The sequence below is a fragment of the Rhea americana genome, unplaced genomic scaffold (assembly GCF_003343005.1).
Source record: "Rhea americana isolate MKP2758 unplaced genomic scaffold, rheAme1 scaffold_14, whole genome shotgun sequence".
In the NCBI taxonomy this organism is placed as follows: domain Eukaryota; kingdom Metazoa; phylum Chordata; class Aves; order Rheiformes; family Rheidae; genus Rhea; species Rhea americana.
Genome location: NW_028185483.1, coordinates 8,420,612 through 8,437,989, shown reverse-complemented (window position 1 = coordinate 8,437,989; position 17,378 = coordinate 8,420,612). Strand labels below are relative to the sequence as shown.

The 17,378-nt window shown below is 35.3% G+C and overlaps 1 protein-coding gene across 1 annotated transcript in view; it reads left to right on the top strand.

Moving 5' to 3' along the window:
• Positions 1-17,378, top strand: part of DLG1 (discs large MAGUK scaffold protein 1) — a 185,211-nt gene that overhangs the window by 152,579 nt on the left and 15,254 nt on the right. Inside the window, exons 17-20 of the mRNA XM_085298703.1 lie at positions 2,503-2,617; positions 9,235-9,411; positions 10,691-10,760; positions 15,850-15,949. Of these exons, the coding sequence (XP_085154829.1) occupies positions 2,503-2,617; positions 9,235-9,411; positions 10,691-10,760; positions 15,850-15,949 (462 nt within the window). The remainder of the gene's footprint in view (positions 1-2,502; positions 2,618-9,234; positions 9,412-10,690; positions 10,761-15,849; positions 15,950-17,378) is intronic.

Below are 17,378 nucleotides of genomic sequence, written 5' to 3'. Positions count from 1 at the left end.
TTAGAACAGATAAAGAATTTGGGGGCAAACTTATATTTTAGTTGGAAAATATCACTAAGTCAAAAAGTAAAGRATTGCTTGTGATACAGCCGTTTGAATTCCTTTCAGTGAACTTATAGGTTAAAAATTACTAAAGGTCTTACCTACAATCTACACAATTGACCATGCTTAGGATGTTAGAAAACCTAGTCGTAGGCAGCATTCAGTGTGATCCTAAGGACTAGCACTACCTTCTCCCTTATCTTAGGTATCAGGCTTCTAGCTGTTCTGAAATGTGCATCTCGTCTGGGAAAAGAGACTAGGGAAAAAAGAAGTGGTTTTTGTCCTACCTGCAATGTCTCAAACTGTTTCATGCATCTAATTCATTCCTGTATTGCAATGATATTTTGGTATCTGTTTCCTGATAAGCAAATGACTTGCTATGTTACCATTTTAAGATGAAACTGCTATTTATTCAGTTACACAAATTTCAGCTGTTAACCAGAATTATAATATGAACATACACACTTGTACAAATTAACTGCAAGTATGTGCACACACTATCTGAAATCCTGTTCAGATTATTTTTCATAAAAAGTGTCCATCTCTGAGGGTTTACAGTCTAAATAATTAAGACCAGCTGCTTTGAGGAAGTACAGTAAAATGAAGTGACTTGCCCAAGACAACAGTGTAACAGTAGCAAGGCAGAAATACAGTGTATTCTCTCTGCATCTGAACCCTTCCTCTAAGACATATTAGGTTCTAAAAATTGTCATTTTCTCACTTACCTCTTAGAGCAGCATCCTGTCATCTTGATTTTATTTTTATTATTAGTGATAACATCAGTAGTAGTGGGAATGTTTTTGGTTTTCTTCTCAACTTCGTCAGTCTGGATTAGTGCTGCTATAAATTACTTCCTGTGGGCTTTATTTGTACAAAGGCATTTGATGGTATTTTGAAAACTAAGGTACTATCTTAGAAACTACTAGCTTTTGGTTTTGAAGGACTAAAGTCAGGGCAACTGAACGAACTGTTCTTTTTGCCATAATCTGGATAAGGTGAATTATAACTGTTATTACTAGGACATTAAATTTATAGTTGCTGAATAAAATGATACACCAGAAACTAGTCCATGGCATACTCTTCTATAATTAGATATTTTCTTTTTTTTTCTTTCTTTTTTCTTTTTTTTTTTGTTTTTTTTTTTTTTTTTTTTTTTTTTTTTTTTTTTTTTTTTCCTCTCTGGTTAATTACAAGTCTTGGAGGTCATTGTCTGATGACTCTGTAGGAAAAAAGTACTTTAGAATGTGATGTGATCAATCATTCATGGTACCTAACATGACTGTTAAAGCAACCTTAGTTTAGACATTTCCTTGAGATTTTTGCATTTTAAAGCCCTCTTTCAGTCTTACATTTCTTGAGTAAATGTGATGCCCACAGGGAATGAGGGGTGCAGCTAGGAAGAACAGCAAAAATGGATCCAGTTGAGCAGCCGCTTGTTGCACACACCCAGGCTCTCCCAATGTTGACTTGTTATAATCTTGCATCACGTGGTCTCCTGGAGAAGGTGGTGGCTGTAGAGTGGTTCTTTAACTAGAAAGCTTTTAGAAGTAGATCTGCTGATCCTGAAGCCCAAGCTAGTCAACTGAAGGAAAATTTACTTGTTTTGAGTTCATGTTTTATGCTGACAGCATGTAAGTACCTCCTTTCAGGAAATGTTTTTCCTAAAGAAGCTCTTACTGTTTTACTGTCTATCTTTGTATCTAAAATCAAATGCATTTAGCTTAGTTTTATTAGTACACAGGGCTGCTTAAGAACACAATCCGTTTTTCCAGGATTAGCACTGTACGTAATTATGTAAAAAAGAGTTTGAATGTCTAATGCCGTTTACAGATGCATCGAGACTCGTGCCAGAATTCTGCTTTTTTATCTTTTCTTAAGATCCCATGGGAATATTGTTGTATTCAGAAGATGTTTTGTATATTTTCCACGTTGTAGGACTAAATTCTTTATCTGATTAAAATCTAAAATACCTATTCAGTGCTGTTTTTTTCAGTCTCTTAACTCTCACTTTTTAAAATACATAATTCTTYATGATAAACATGTTAACATGTTAAAGAGTATATGTTCTGGCATTTTCTTTTTTCATGAGGTAAAATGTATCTATATCAGTCTTTTTATTACTATGAAAATGATAATTGTAAGCTAAATAGGTTTAATTAGAAAAAATAGTTACTGTAAAATACAGTTTGAAAAATATGAAGCTTTTAATGAATACTTTGCTATGTTTTTGCTTTGTCTCATCACAGTTCTTTCAAATGCTATTTCAGTTAATGTTGATAAATGTGAAAGATTTTTTTTTTAATGACAAAAGATAGTGCTTAATAGGTACTGTCTTGAAAGTTTTTCTTGCATTAGAAAGCAACAGCAAATGTTTATTTTCTTAGGTTTTCAAAATTTGTGTGAATAATATAATAGCTGAAATTCAGGGAAAATTAATAGCAGCATTTCCCTTTCTTACAGAATACAGTCGTTTTGAAGCTAAAATACATGATCTACGAGAACAGATGATGAACAGTAGTATTAGTTCAGGATCAGGATCTTTGCGAACCAACCAGAAGAGATCCCTATATGTCAGGTAGTAATCTTTTTTGCCGTGTTGTGTGTTTGTGTGCTTTCCGATAGACTGCATGTTTCCTGTATTTGAGTTTTTAAACGCTTACTGAACTTCATAAGTTAATATCTATATGATGGGAATATATTGAAAATTAAGCTTAATTTGGTTTATGATTAACCTAATATAGCTGGAAAAGAAGTCATATACCTGAGAGCCCTGTATGAACTTTGAAGAGCTGTGCTATTACTTGTTTTTTGTCCTGTCTCTCAGTAAGAATAACAACACTTCAGCAAAATGTTTATTACTTTTAAGTCAGAGTAAATGAAGTATTCAGTTTGTGTCTTTGTCTTCATATTCGACGCTTTGTTCAGCTCATCATTTCACATTTATAATCTTTACTTAGTTGCACTTTTGGATTTCCAGTTTTTCCTTCAACTTGATTTAGTTGCATTTCCAGCTTGTATTAAGAAATATTATTTCTGTAACTGATAACATTTTGTTATGGCATAATTTCCATGACAACCAAGAGAGCAAATGCATTGAAAAAGAAAGACTGTTTAATAATTTGTCATTAATTTATTCATACAGAATTAAGAATAAAGGAGGCTAGAAAGAAGCAGAACTATAAAAGAGCATGAAGCAATTGAAAAAAAAAAATAGCTTCCCCAGAAATTTGTGACATGATGTAGCTCATTAATATACAACCTAACTCCTATATCGGTTATCATGTACTAATAATGGATAATATTTGAAGTATGGAGTGTGAATAAAAGGATTACATTTTTAAAAACAGGTTTTTTTTGAGTTATATTGTTARTAATGAATATGTTAAGTATATATTTTTGTGCTTCAGTAACACATTTCTATTGAGTAATGACATTTAAAGGGGGTTAAAATGACTTTTCTTGAATATCATTAATGTAAAGTGAGCAAAATACCAACTAATCACAGCATTTAACACATACAGAAAAAAAGTGAGTCATTTACTCCTAGTTTAGTTCCCTAACCTACTCACCTTGGGGTTGGTTAAGGACCAGTACTGGCCTCATGGAGGAGGCTAGACCATGATAGCAGTGGAGGTAAGACCTCAGCAGTGCTGGTATTAGTTTGATTTAAAAATTTGTAGAACCTCACTGCCTTAACTGCTAAAGTCTTGGGCTGAGATGCTATTGACTTTTCCTGTTGAGAGAGCTGCTTCAAACAGCTCCTGTCTCCCAGCTCTGCATTGAGACTGTTTACAGGGCCAGGCAGTGAAACGAATCAGAAATCTGAGCCAGATTAAATATGTGTAATGTATTTCTGTGCAGCTATGCAAGCAAGGCCTCTCCTGCAAGAGGGGCAGCCCCAGGTGCAAAGGAACTGCTTTTACTGGTATTGCCATCAAAAGAAATGCTGGTGAAAATTTAGTCTTACTGTGAAGAGCAAAAACCTGCTCAAAGCATTGACTGTTTTTCAGTCTATTCTTTCCTTTTGTAACTCTTAAGTTTCTACTTTTCACCTGATCAAACTTGGAAGAAAACAAATTTTTTAAGTCTCATTCAATTTTTAAAAACATTTACTTTTTACTTCTGTAATATAAATATTCAGTGCAGCAGTTCAAGCTGAGGTTTTTTTGGCCTTTTTTTTTTTTTTTTAAGAAGTCAACAGAGGGATTTGAACTAGGAGAATTTTTAAGAATGTACTTAACACAGTATCCCCAGTTAATTGAAGAGTGAAGTGCTGTGATTTCACCATTATGCTTCCTATTTCCCAGCTTTCTTCCCAGATGCACATTCTTGACCTGCTTTGGGGTTTGTGCAGATCCAGAATAAACCAGTTTAGAAAACTGATATCAACCAAAAAGATAGTGAGATGTTTCACAAAAATCACCTCCCACTGGTACGCTGTACAGCCACACAAACTCTACTGCTGGTACCAGGAAGTGTATCTTGTTGGTAGAATGGATGGTGGTAACATAGCAGCTCAGATTTAGGTTGATTTAGGCAATGATGAGATTTCCGCCTTGAATCTTTTAGTCCTGATCACTTTAGTCCGCATCATATAACTAAGCCTAACAAATTTTAAATGCTTTTATTTTCTTTGTTTAGCTATAGCTTGACTATTTTCTAAACTGCATTCATGTTTACCCACTGATATGGTAATTTAAACTGCTGACGAGCTTTCTTGTGTTTACGTAGCTTTTATTCACTGATTGTTGTTTGTATAAAAAGTGATTGAGGATAAGCTTTAGACTTTGCCAGTTGCAGAAAATACAGCTTTCTCCAGCCTATTGGCAGAAGCCATGTGGAGACCAGTGATTCCATTTTCCAAATCTCGAAACCTTTCTTGAAATAAGTTTTGCCAGAAGTTGAAAAGAAAATCTAAAATGCAAGAATTCCCTAGGCAAAGGACTTTCCCATGCATCCCTTTTCAGAGAATGCTGGTAGGTCTTTAGAGCTCTGCTCTTGTCACCATACCAGTGGAAGGGCTGCCAGACACTAGTGGGCAAGTTGGTGGTCCCAAAATGGGTTCACAGCTCTTCTATCTGATTTAGACCTCACTGAAATAAGAGGTTTTATGAGTCTTTGTACCTATTGAATGTAATAGTGACCAGAGTTATTCTTTATGCTAAGCCACTTTGGTATGATCATTCTGTGTTTTTAATTTAGCCAATTTTAGTAACTAAAGATGCCCTTGTTCTGTAATACTTGTTTTTTGATGTGCTTTAAACGATTTGAGTTATATAACATAATGCTGAATTGAATTTATTTTAAGTGGTAAATTCAACTGTAAAATGGTTATAGGCATTCAACTGCAATTGTAGAAAACCAGCTAAATAAAATACTCCTTGTCTGTGTAATAATCTGTGGTGATTTCCCAAAATCATGGTAGCAACAACAAATGAAATCAGATACATCACTGAGTCTCCATAACAGAAACATGACAYCTTTTTAAAGTAGCCTGCTTATGAATTGTATTTTGGGGTGTTATATGTGATGTTATGGAGAAGACAGTTATGTTTCACTGAAGATACAATTTAAAGTGGCAGATTTTTTCTTCTTAATTGCATAGATCTCAATATGTGATAAATAGCAATATAACAATTGTGCTTGGAGGAAAATATAAATATGGCATCCCAGTAGCAACTCTTAATTTGCACTTCTAATTCTATCCCTGTTGACTAATTAAGATGCACTAAGTTAATGTCCTTCTGATTGTTTTTTATAATTCTTTTGATCTTTATCCTAAGAGGAGAGAGACTTTTTCATGAATGTTTCCATTCTTGCATCTGAGCTCTGTTTATATGCGCTCTTCCTTCCTTCTGCTGCAAATTCAAAAAGCACATAAAAGTGAGATTCRGTCATGGTATATCAAGTTTTCTGATGGTATATTGTCAGGGAGTAAATTTTTCCGTATTTTATGTTGTTCTCTGTGTCAAATCTCAGTCTGGGCAATATGTTTAGTATTCCAGTATGAAAATTATGCTCACTTCTGCGTTTTTGTAATCAGCATGACACAGTACAAATTTAAACAGTGATGCTGATTTCTGCTTGGATGAGAATATAAAGTGATGACATCTCCGAGTGGAAGAAATTTCACAGTTCTGAAATCATTAGGAAATGTAACCAGATCCATTGAAAAATAAGGACTAGTATTACCAATGTGCCTGAAATGTGCACTCACCTGTAGGAAGGGAACAACTGTGCAGCTCTACATCGTTCTGATACTTTGAACATCTAGTTTTAAACTACTTTCCCAACAGTCTGGGCGGAAGAGAAACTCTTTTATAAATAGATCTGCTTTATTCTAATATGGTAGTATCATGTTCCACAAAACATGTCATAGGCATACTTCTGCTGTTGCAAGGAATCACTAGTTCCTTTGTTCGGCAAGAATACCTTAAAATAAGAAATGCTTCACAAAAACTTAATCAAAAATCTGTGATGCTGAAAGTAGTGAGTATGACCAGGTTAAAAAAAAAAATCTAGAAAATTTGGCAGTGTTAATATACAGCCATTAAATTCTTGATTTTAAAAAAAGCATTCATGAAGCTTGTTGATCTAACTTCAGTTTCGGTAGACATATAACTGGAGGCATCTGCTTACCCCTTCTCGTGCAGTTTTGCTGCTGTGAGTAATACAGGGTGAAATTAAAGGAAAGGACTTGATGCTTTCCCTGAAATAATTTTTAGGACCTCTCATTTAAATTGGAATAGAACTTAATGATAGGGTGAATATTGTGGAGGAACGTTCAAAGCAATGTTAATCTGGAATGCTGTATTTTTAATAAACTGGTGTTTGTGTTTATAACTTAAATGAAATAAAGGTATTTGTGATATTGCTGTTCTGCAATAACTCTCTATTCAGGGAGCTTATCAAATCCAGATATTTTAATTCTTTTGTGTAGATAAATATTTAGTCTTAGGTATGAAATTAGTTCCCGTTCGATGACTTTCCATGGATATGGAAAAAACCATCTATATATAAGCAGCTGGAAGGAAAAAGTTTTTTGTGGATTATTTGTCACTTTGCTAATTTATCGGATTGTTACCAGTTTCTGTTGTTTCTATAATTTTTAGCTGTGTAATTTTGTCACTACTGTGTGACATTGTAATTCGTATTTATCTGCTTTTACTTTTTACCCCTAGTAAAATTCATTTTCTTGCAGTGACCTCAACAGAGCAAATGTATTTGATGAAACTTCCTTTCATTTTGCAAAACCTGTGTAGCTGTTTATCTTGTTGGAAGAGCATATATTTCTGATATTAAGTGTTCTTTATCCTTTTGTGTCCTTCTGACATTTCACTCTTGTATAATTTTCTTATCTTCTCATGCAGTAAATACATGGAGTAATGCTTTTTGGCGCAAAGCAGTACTCTTACAAGTTTACATTGAAACTAATCTTAACAGCAGTGCTGGGAGAAATCATTGCTTGAATGGTAACAAAAAAAACTCATGAAATTATTAGTTTTCTTGATGCATTAAAGTAGTTCAGTAAAATTAGAATACCATGAAAAACTTCTGACACTTCTTGTGACCCCCAAAAGACATAGTATCACAACCAACTCCGATTCTGCAGTAGACTGTATGCTAACATGTAAGGATGAATTGATCTGCCTGAAAACGTTCAGCTGTCTCAGTGTTAAGTGGGTAATTTTTGTTGGTTATGAACAAATACAGTCTCAATCCAAAAGAATACACTCAGTGCTTTAGAAAGACAAAATTCACAATACTAAAATAGTTTGGTGCATACGTAGTCATGACTTGCAGGTGTAGGAGAAAAAGGTACATGGGACTAGTGTTTGGGAAGAAGAAATTAACCAAGCTTGGACAAGAAAGACACTGGTTCTGTCATTTTAATCATAGCGTAATGATCACAACTTCCCTAAGGTTGTGGTGGGCTTGGTATTAAGTCTCTAAATCTAGATAGTGTATCATTTAGAAAGTGAGTCAGTGCCAAAGCTCACAGATGAAATAATGAGCCAAGGATTTTTTGGCCTGTGTTATATAGGCATTTTTCACTTTCAGATCTCTTTATGAACTTGTTTCAAAGATAAAGTAAGGCTCCTATATAAGATATAATTTTAGGAGCATCTCTTATGATTGCAAGATTTGGTTAAAAAAAGAAAAATTTCCTGTCGTTGTTCATTTCCACGTCCTCTCTAAACTCTCCGTTGTGCTGGCACAAATGTGCTGTAGACCTCTTCGGGGAGCTGATCCAGATTTAAAATAACACAGTAGGGAGAAAACATTTAATTTTTTAACCCACACTGGTTCCCCAGTATGCTGTACCATGTGCCCTTCCAGACAGTTGTGCCATCATAACTAAAAAGGAAGCAGTAGAAGGCCAGAACRAATGTGGCTATGAATAACAGGGAAACTGCAAGAAACCAACCTTGCTTAGCAAGGTTGAGTGGTAATAAAAGTGTAGCCGTGCAGCTGGTGCTTAGATACTGCTGGTGCTCATTATTTGGAAATAGAGTCTGACCTAAGGAAGTTATGAGATTCCCTATGAAACGGTAGAGAATCTTCCAAAAGAATGCACTTAGGGTGCTCTGCAATTGCCTTCTGGTACCGTAGGGGCTAAGCTGTGCTCAGATCGTATTTCTGTGCTTTTTTTTCCTGCAACTCTGTGAGCATTGGGGTTGACTTCTGGTTTAAGTGGAAATAGTGGGGGGAGTTTATTATTTACTAAAATAATTCTAATTTATGATTTGATATAAACTGACAAATGCTACAGAATTTTTCACAGTAGTGAATACTTGAAATAGCTTACTCCTCTTCTTCTCACCCCGCTGCCCTCCTCAGGCTCATGTGCAACTTTCTCTATGCAAATACACGTTGAAATTGCAGAAGGCATCTGTTCCTATTGACTTTTGCAAAGTATTAGAGTTTGGCTTTTGGCCAAGTTTGTTCTTCTCATTTATTAAAACATACATTGTGTGTGTGTGTGTGTAAATATATATGTATGTATATGCATACTAGAAAATACTATATAGTCTCTATATATTATAGAGAGAGTATTCAGCGTATGTGTCTTATACAACTGTCCAAATGATACAACCACTTTCAAACAGGACAACTTGCTTCAAATTTTGTATAATTGATACTCCCTTATTTTGTTCCTTTTTGTATTTACTTTTTTCCTTTTCAACATAGAGCTCTCTTTGATTATGATAAAACTAAAGACAGCGGCCTCCCAAGTCAGGGACTGAACTTTAAATTTGGCGACATTCTGCATGTCATTAATGCTTCTGATGACGAATGGTGGCAGGCGCGGCAGGTAACTCCAGATGGCGAAAGTGATGAAATTGGAGTTATCCCAAGCAAACGCAGGTATGTAATGATATTTTTAATGAATTTGAAATGTTTGCTATTAAAGTTCTGATTGTATTAATACATACGTTCCATAAACATACGTCTTTTTTTTTTTGGTCTTTTGGAGTTTGTTTAGCAAGTGGATGATGTGGTAACTTGTACATAAAGGCAGTCTGAGTCTATTTTTCCATACTCTCTGTAAGCAAGTTATTGCTGGTACAGAAATGTAATACGGGTTTAACAGTGTTACACCATTTTTGTGTGAAAAGATGCGAAGTAAATTTTGTCTAATAGGATGTTGCTGGTTGTGACTCTATAGTTGGGAATGAGATTGTATCAGAATTTTTCAGTTAAAGAAGAACTTGAAGAACTTTACCCCAAAATACCACCAAAACAGTTTTTAAAAATGCAGCATTGGACATATTCTTTACATTTCTCCTAATAGTTTGATAAAAGTTCTTGCTAGTGTGATCTTGTTGCCTGAATCCAGCCTCAAGAACCTGAGGTTTTCTCCCCTCCTACAATAGTGCAGTATGTCCACCTGGGAAAGGAATGCAAACTCATTCCCAAACATATTTAATCAGAATTTCTAGTGGGAAGACAAAGCTTACAGATGCAAACTATCTCACTCACGTTTTATTTTACATGTGTGTGACCTACGCCAAAATTACTGACCAGGATCACAATCCACAATCATAGATGGCAGGAATGCATTAGATGTCAACTAATAGTAAAAGTTTTGCTGCCACAGAAGTTAATAGTGGAACATAAAGCAAAAATTCCTTTCTTCTTGAAGTTAATGGCCAATTGCTGCTGTATTCTATTAGTTGTTATTCTTAAGGAGAATCTTACGCAGACTCTAGTCATGACATTATCATGAAGTCTGTTACCTAAAAACCGGAAAACTGTGGCAAGCCTTTCTCTGGCGAGAACAAGCAGAGACTAGCTGTTTGGATGCCATTACAAGGACCCAAATAAGGGATTATGTGAGCTGAATCTTAGTATCTACTTTTAACTCATAATTGAGGCTATGCACTTATTATGACCTTTTCTCTAGTACGTGGTTTTATTGATTTCGTGCAATCRGCAAATACTCCACTAGCTTTACAGTTCACCTCTTGAGAAATAAAAACCTGCTTTTCATCTGCTGTTAGCAGTTTGCCATTTTCTAAAGGTAACATCAGCAACAAAATCTGTACTACAAAAGGTACACTGTATGCTTACATTGTCACGAGTAGCAGTCTGAGATTCATGCTGAAATTTTGCTAATGAACTTTCTTTTGTCTTTTTCTGATAGAGTTGAGAAAAAAGAACGAGCTCGTTTAAAGACAGTGAAATTCAATTCCAAGACAAGAGGAGATAAAGGGGTGAGTGTATGAAGTGCTCATTACATCTGGTGTTGTGAACGATAACATTTTTCACGGTTTGTGTGTGGAGGCTCAGTTCCAGTTTTTAGTGATAAGATTATTTCATTTCTGTTTGTCAGAATTTAATTATGAGAACTAAAGTGACTTAAACAGTAAACCATTACCATAACACTGCAGGTTGTTTGGAAAATCAGATTGGAAATGTATATTATCGTTAATAACATAACGTAATAAGAGCTATAAGTGTTAATCAAGTATCGAATAGTGCCATTGCCAGAAGCAATGAGCGCTTTGGGGTTGCTGTGATAAAAGGAGGTTTTAGGATGTACTCTGTTACTCAGACAGTATAAAGTAAATTCTTTATTACAATTATGGATGCAAAAGCATTAAAGATTCTCAGGTAAGGGCACAGGTCAGTGAAACTGTAAGCTGACTCTACTACCAACCTAAAAGTCTCCATCTTAAAGCAATTTTGCTATTTTTGGGGAGGAGATGAGTAGTAGTTGTGAATGTTTCTTTTCTTTATCTTCTTCACCACCGTACCCAGTATACACAAGTACTGATGTGGCTGTGCCCAGATCATATTAAGTAACCAATTCAGATGGAAAGATAACCCAGCTGAAACCAATCGGAGTTTTAACTTTAATTTTGTAGTCCAGTTTACTGCATGATGCACAAACCCTGTCCCACAACATGCGATGGGGCAGTGTGAGAGAGTGATGAGAGAGTGGGGTAACAACTTAAGTGCCAACAGGAATGCCTGTACCCTAAATTATAGCAATTTCATAATGGTAAAGCAGCCAAATTTTTGGATTTTAAGAGAGGGGGAGTTTTTCTCGGTGATTTAGTCATTCTGAAATTTTATGAAAAAAATCACAACCTAATAGTTTCTATCAATAATATGTAACTACTTATTCTAAGACTTAGATATGTATATTTTAAACATAAAAGCCTTCTGATGTAGCCTCTATTATTTTTAGTTTGAAATATGCTTTAAGCTCTTGAAGCTATTTCTTAAATAGACTTTTTTCAATAGTACAGTTGCTCTAACATTAATCACTACTGTAGATTCTAGAGATTTTTTTGTCTTATTTCAGTTAATGTTTTCATAAATTTCAAAATCACAGCTTTATACAGATTATTATTATTATTAAAGCTTCAGTGCTTAATATTGATAGTGTAAAACTTTATACTTTAAAAGATTCTGAGATTAATATATACATCCCTCTTTTACCTGGTGAAAACTTCAGTTTAATATATTAAATAATTTAAGTTTTTTTTATATGTAAGTATTTGCTGAAAGAAAAAACAGTACTTTTAGTGATTTTTCTAAGTAATTGCAGTATTGCCTTGAGGATTCATTTGGATCACTTGCTTTTTGTTTTTTATGTATTAGTACATTCATATTTTTATACTGCAGTGAAATACATTTATCAACTGGTGTGACAATTTAAGCTGATCATGTATATATTTTAAATTCACTGTTTAATTTTATAGGATGTAACCTTTTTGCATTTTACAAATTACTTTTTTTTACAGTGGTAAACTTGTGTGTTAACTGGCATGCCCAGTAGGTGAGAGTCGCATACAGGAAAATGCTTTAAATACCTTAGATAATTTCAACATTAAATAATTATTCAAATGTTTTGCTGTTCTTTGAAGGATAATTGCATGTTTTTGTACCTTGTCAACTAATGAACTGTGAACAGTTAACTATTTGGAGTAGCCTATTGACAACAGCAGCGTTAGTACATGGTCACTGTGTACTAACATAGCACCAAAAATGCATGGAATACAGAGTGGAAAAGCAACTACGCTTGCCATTGATGTACAACTGCAGTTCTTTTTCTTCAGTAACGCTTCATTTTGCAAACACGCTTATGCTATTCACAATCTTTTGCTTCAGCTGTAAATGTTTTAACATTATGATTTCCTCTTTAAAGTATTCTTCCAGTTTTTGTCATGCTGGTATCTTTCCCTGTAAGTTGTCTACAGCATACATGTTTTCATGGATTCTGTGCATTCCTATGTCTATATTTGATTGTACTCCATGGATATTATAAAATACCAACTATCARCAGTTCTTCAAAATTTCTACATTAAAACCTTAAAATATTACCCTAAATATGTTAAATATTAAAATCCATGTTCCTTGCCTTTAAAGAATACTAAGGAACTGGAATGGTTATTGCTTTTTCTTGTTTTTTTTCTTTTCATATGCACATTTATCTCACTTGTGCTGCTTCTATTTTAATGTAGCTTATGATGCTTATTCATGATTTGCAGTGGACTAATGAAGAACTTAGTACAATTAATATGCATTTCCAACTAATAAGCAGTTCTCTTTAGCTTTTTATAATCTTAGTATCTTTTTAAAAAAATCTTTTGGCTAATCAGTACAATATTACTTCTAATTTCACTCTTGTTTTGTTTTGCAATGGAACTGACTCTGACCATTATACATGCAGTATATAAAATTAAATGTTGTTTAAGTAAGTTTCACTATAGAGAAATTTAAAATGAAGAATTAATGTTACAAAATATTTTGAAAACTAAGATGAATCTGTATAAGTTTTATGAGGTACAGTAAATTGCCATTTAATTCTCCAAATTGCCGAAACTTGCTACCTCAGTTAATCCATCCCATTTCAGCTTTGTTGCATTTGTCTCCTCTATTCTTTTGCCCAAACTGAGGTACTTGCCTTTATGGGACAGTTATACAGATGCAAGGCATTTATGTGTTGAAATTCATATTACAGGGTTTTTCAATATACTCAGCAAAAATCTTCTYCTTTAGGCATACTGCCTTGTTGCCTTTATTCTGTAGATTAGTGTAATGTTTATGGTTATGAGAAATGATTTGTAATGACATGTTGATTTCAGATAAAGAGGCTCAATAGGGCCATAACCCAAATCCTTGCCCATGCCAASCATAGTTCCTGCGAGTGTATGATTGGCTTGAAACCAGTTTTTTTGTCCATATGTCAAGTTCATAATTTACCAGTTCTTGCAGTAGAGTGCCAGGTTTAGTCAAACAGAGGTGCTAGCCAATTACAGCTTTTATGGATAACCAATTTAGCACAGCACTGCTGTTTCCAGAGCTCAATAGCATCGTCACCCATTGTGCTCCCACTGTACCATGGGCCTCTCTAACACCTGGTAATTTTAAATACACTTTTTTAAAACAATGGGATTAAAAACATCATTGGATTTTTTTTTCAGAATCTGGTGTTTCCAAGCAAGCCTTTATTAAAACAGGTGGCCAGAAGGATGCTAGTACTGTGGTAGGATGTAGCCTGGGCATTCATAGCGTTGCACTCTGGGCATTCTCTTTGTCAAGGCCAAACGCTAGTTTTGTGCTTCCACTGAAAACACGGCCAACCGTTTGGAAAAGTTGTCCTTTTCCACTCCCAGTTGACTCTAAGTCATTCCATACAAAATGCTGGCAGAAAAGGCAGTAAGTGTAACTGCAACCTTACTGCATGTAACAGGGAAAGGTGAGCTCACCCAGGATTAAATAAGACAGTTATCTGAAAAGTATCATGCTCCACATTTCAGAAATAGCTGTAAACAGAATTTTTATGGTTTGAAAGTATCTTTTTTCTTTTAAAAAGCAGCTATTTAAAAAATGCTTCTGTGGAAGTTTTATTACTTACTGCTGCATGTCAGACATACTTGGCTTATAAGTAAATATTCTCTGTGCAGCATAAAGTCTCAAAACCAAGCTGGGCGGTTTCTTACTTTTGCCATCTTCCCCAACAATACAACTTTTGCAAACCAGATGCCACGAATATGGCAGATTTCATGTCTTGGCAAAACTGTTTGGATGACTCACTTATGCCTAAATGTAAAACAGATTTCAGCTAGCTTCAAGTTAGCTGTATTAGCTCTGTGCCTCATTACAAATAAAAATGTGTTCCTGATTTATTTTATGCATTAAGGTTTTCATAAAACTGTAGGTTAAACTGATGCAGTCATATAACGCTCTCATGAGAGGACACAACAAATATTACTAAAATGTGGCAAACTTATACCTGTGTACATACATTTATATATATAAAAATGTATGTATGTATACATATAGAAATATATTCTCTGTCTCTTAGGCAAGGAACATGATAATAATTAAAATTCAAATGGCTGAGTGTATGTATTTATATCTATATGTGCAACTCAAATTTTCCTGTCAACTTAGTGAAATTCTTCAGCAATGCTGGCAGTGTCAGATGTTGCTGAATATGACCAGCTTTTTTATTCTGTGACAGTTCTCTATAAATGTACTCCTGAAAAATTACCACAGCAAACAAATGAAATAAGTTAGTATTTTTTGAAAATGAATCTTGGTATTGGGATGCAGACCTTCCTAGAGCAAAGTCATTTCTGCCAATGAATTTATAATGAATTGCAACTGTGAGAGACTGAAACAAATACATATTTTTTTTAATTGCTTGCTGGATAGTTTATACACTTTTTTCTTTTTCTATTTCACTGTTACTTTCTTTAGTTTTACCCTAAGATAATTCAGTGCAATGCCAACTTTTAACTTTCTTTTTCTTTACTATATGGTACGTTATTCAGTAGTTAGCAGCAAAGTATTTACAGTTTTGCCTTTGCATACAGGTAATACTGGGAAATACTTTTGTTGTGCTGTTACAATGTCAGCTGTTTGCAAAAGCATGTGTAAAGCCTTGGCGTGTTTTTTTGTTTGTTTTTATTCTATTATAGTAGCCCCTCCATTAGATAATATCAGTGATTTAATTGGTTTTGTTCGAGTTCAGTTCACTTGGGTGGTCTTCTAGCAGCCTATTTGTTCACGACCCTTTGCACTCGCAAAAAATATAAATTTGTGAAATACAGGTCAGACCATATAGGCTGAACCAGCTTGCCAGTTCTCTTAGTAGTGAACATGTGAAACGGTGTGAGCAAACCTGTGATCCCAGTCTCTAAAGAGATGAGAAGCTACTGTTAAATTGCAAAATGCACTGCATAAGGTGGTTGTAGGAGTCAGCTTCCGCCGAGCTGCTGGTGTGGGCCTTGGTTCACACAGCCATTAGACATCCTTTGTTTTGCCCCTCCTTCTCTTCTTCAGCAGTCATTCAATGACAAGCGTAAAAAGAACCTCTTTTCCCGAAAATTTCCCTTCTACAAGAACAAGGACCAGAGTGAGCAGGAAACCAGTGATATTGACCGTAAGTATGTGGAACCCCACGGACAGACGGACGCACCTAGAAGGGCCGACTAGATGCAGTAGGGTGTTACCGTGGAGACAGTTTCAGGAGCTGCAACAGGCGAACGAACTTAAGATGCACATGGCAAACCAAATCTATCAAAGCAATACAATTTCCTTGCTGTGAAAGCAAATTCTAACTCAAGAGGATCCCAATTTGGCATAAACGTGGAATGACTGCGTACATAAAACTGGTGGAGACGACTGCGTTCCAGCGCGGGCAGTGAGAGCTGCTCCCGCGTGCCTCTGAGGAGGCCGCGCGGCAGCAGCGAAAACCTTACTGGGCTCAGGCCGTTCGCTAAGCCGGCACTTCAGTCTGGCTGTGCGAAAGGCATTCCACTCTGACGTGGTTTTCTTGAAATGAATAGAGGTTATTTTGATTGCTGTTACCAAGACACAAGAAAAAAAAAAGGGGGAAAGAAAAGAAAAGAAAGTGTCTTCTCAAAATGCAGGTGCCCTGGTTGGGTAGTGCAGACCAGCTCTGCTATAAGCTGCACTCGCTGCCATTTGCCTCYGTGACTACAATTCACGTTGCAGTCTGTTCAAATCCGATGGGCTTTTCTTCCCCTGTGATGTTCTGGGAACTGTCTCCTGTCGTAGCGCCAATTTTATATATTACTGACAATTATTTTCTTTGTGATTGTCTTTTTATTGCTTGCCCTCTGGGGACTACTCTGCAGGAGGTCCCTGACGACATGGGATCAAAAGGCCTGAGTAAGTGATCAAAATACTCCCAAGTTATTTTAACCTCCATCTGAAAGAAAAAAATTTTTTTAGCAGATCTCTTTGAGACTGATGCTCTAAGGGCATGAGGAGGTTAACTTTAAAAATGCTTCATAAGCTTTTTCTAGTGTGTAATGTTCAGGGGATTTTTGTTTTTGAAAGCGTCTTTTCTTTAAGCTCATGTGGTTATCACACTGGATTTTTTTTGTTCAGAAGCTTACTGATGCTTACTTGTTTGTCCTGGATACAGGTTGTGGTTGTAAATTTATTGATATGCTTTTGATGTGATTTTTACGTTGGTTTTGTGTTCTTATTTTTGCAAGTAACTTTTTTTTTTTTTACAATAATAGTACAAACACTGCCATAATATTTTAACTAGTTGCATTTTTCAACCCACTTTAGGTGACTATTTAAAGCTATTGAAAAAGAAAAAAAAAAAAGACTTGTTTAACAGATGGCATGAGGGCTTTTCTGTCTGACTTACCTGAACTCTCACTATACTCTTCAGCCACCGTTGATCGTGTAAGGAGGTGGCTAACAGGAGACTTACAATAAGCATTATTGCCTTTTCTGCAGAACTACGTGTTTCTGTTCCTTGGAATGTAGTAAGGTTGAAAGCTGCTGAGTGCTCTAGCAGACCTGTTTGTGTACACAGATGCCACTACTAT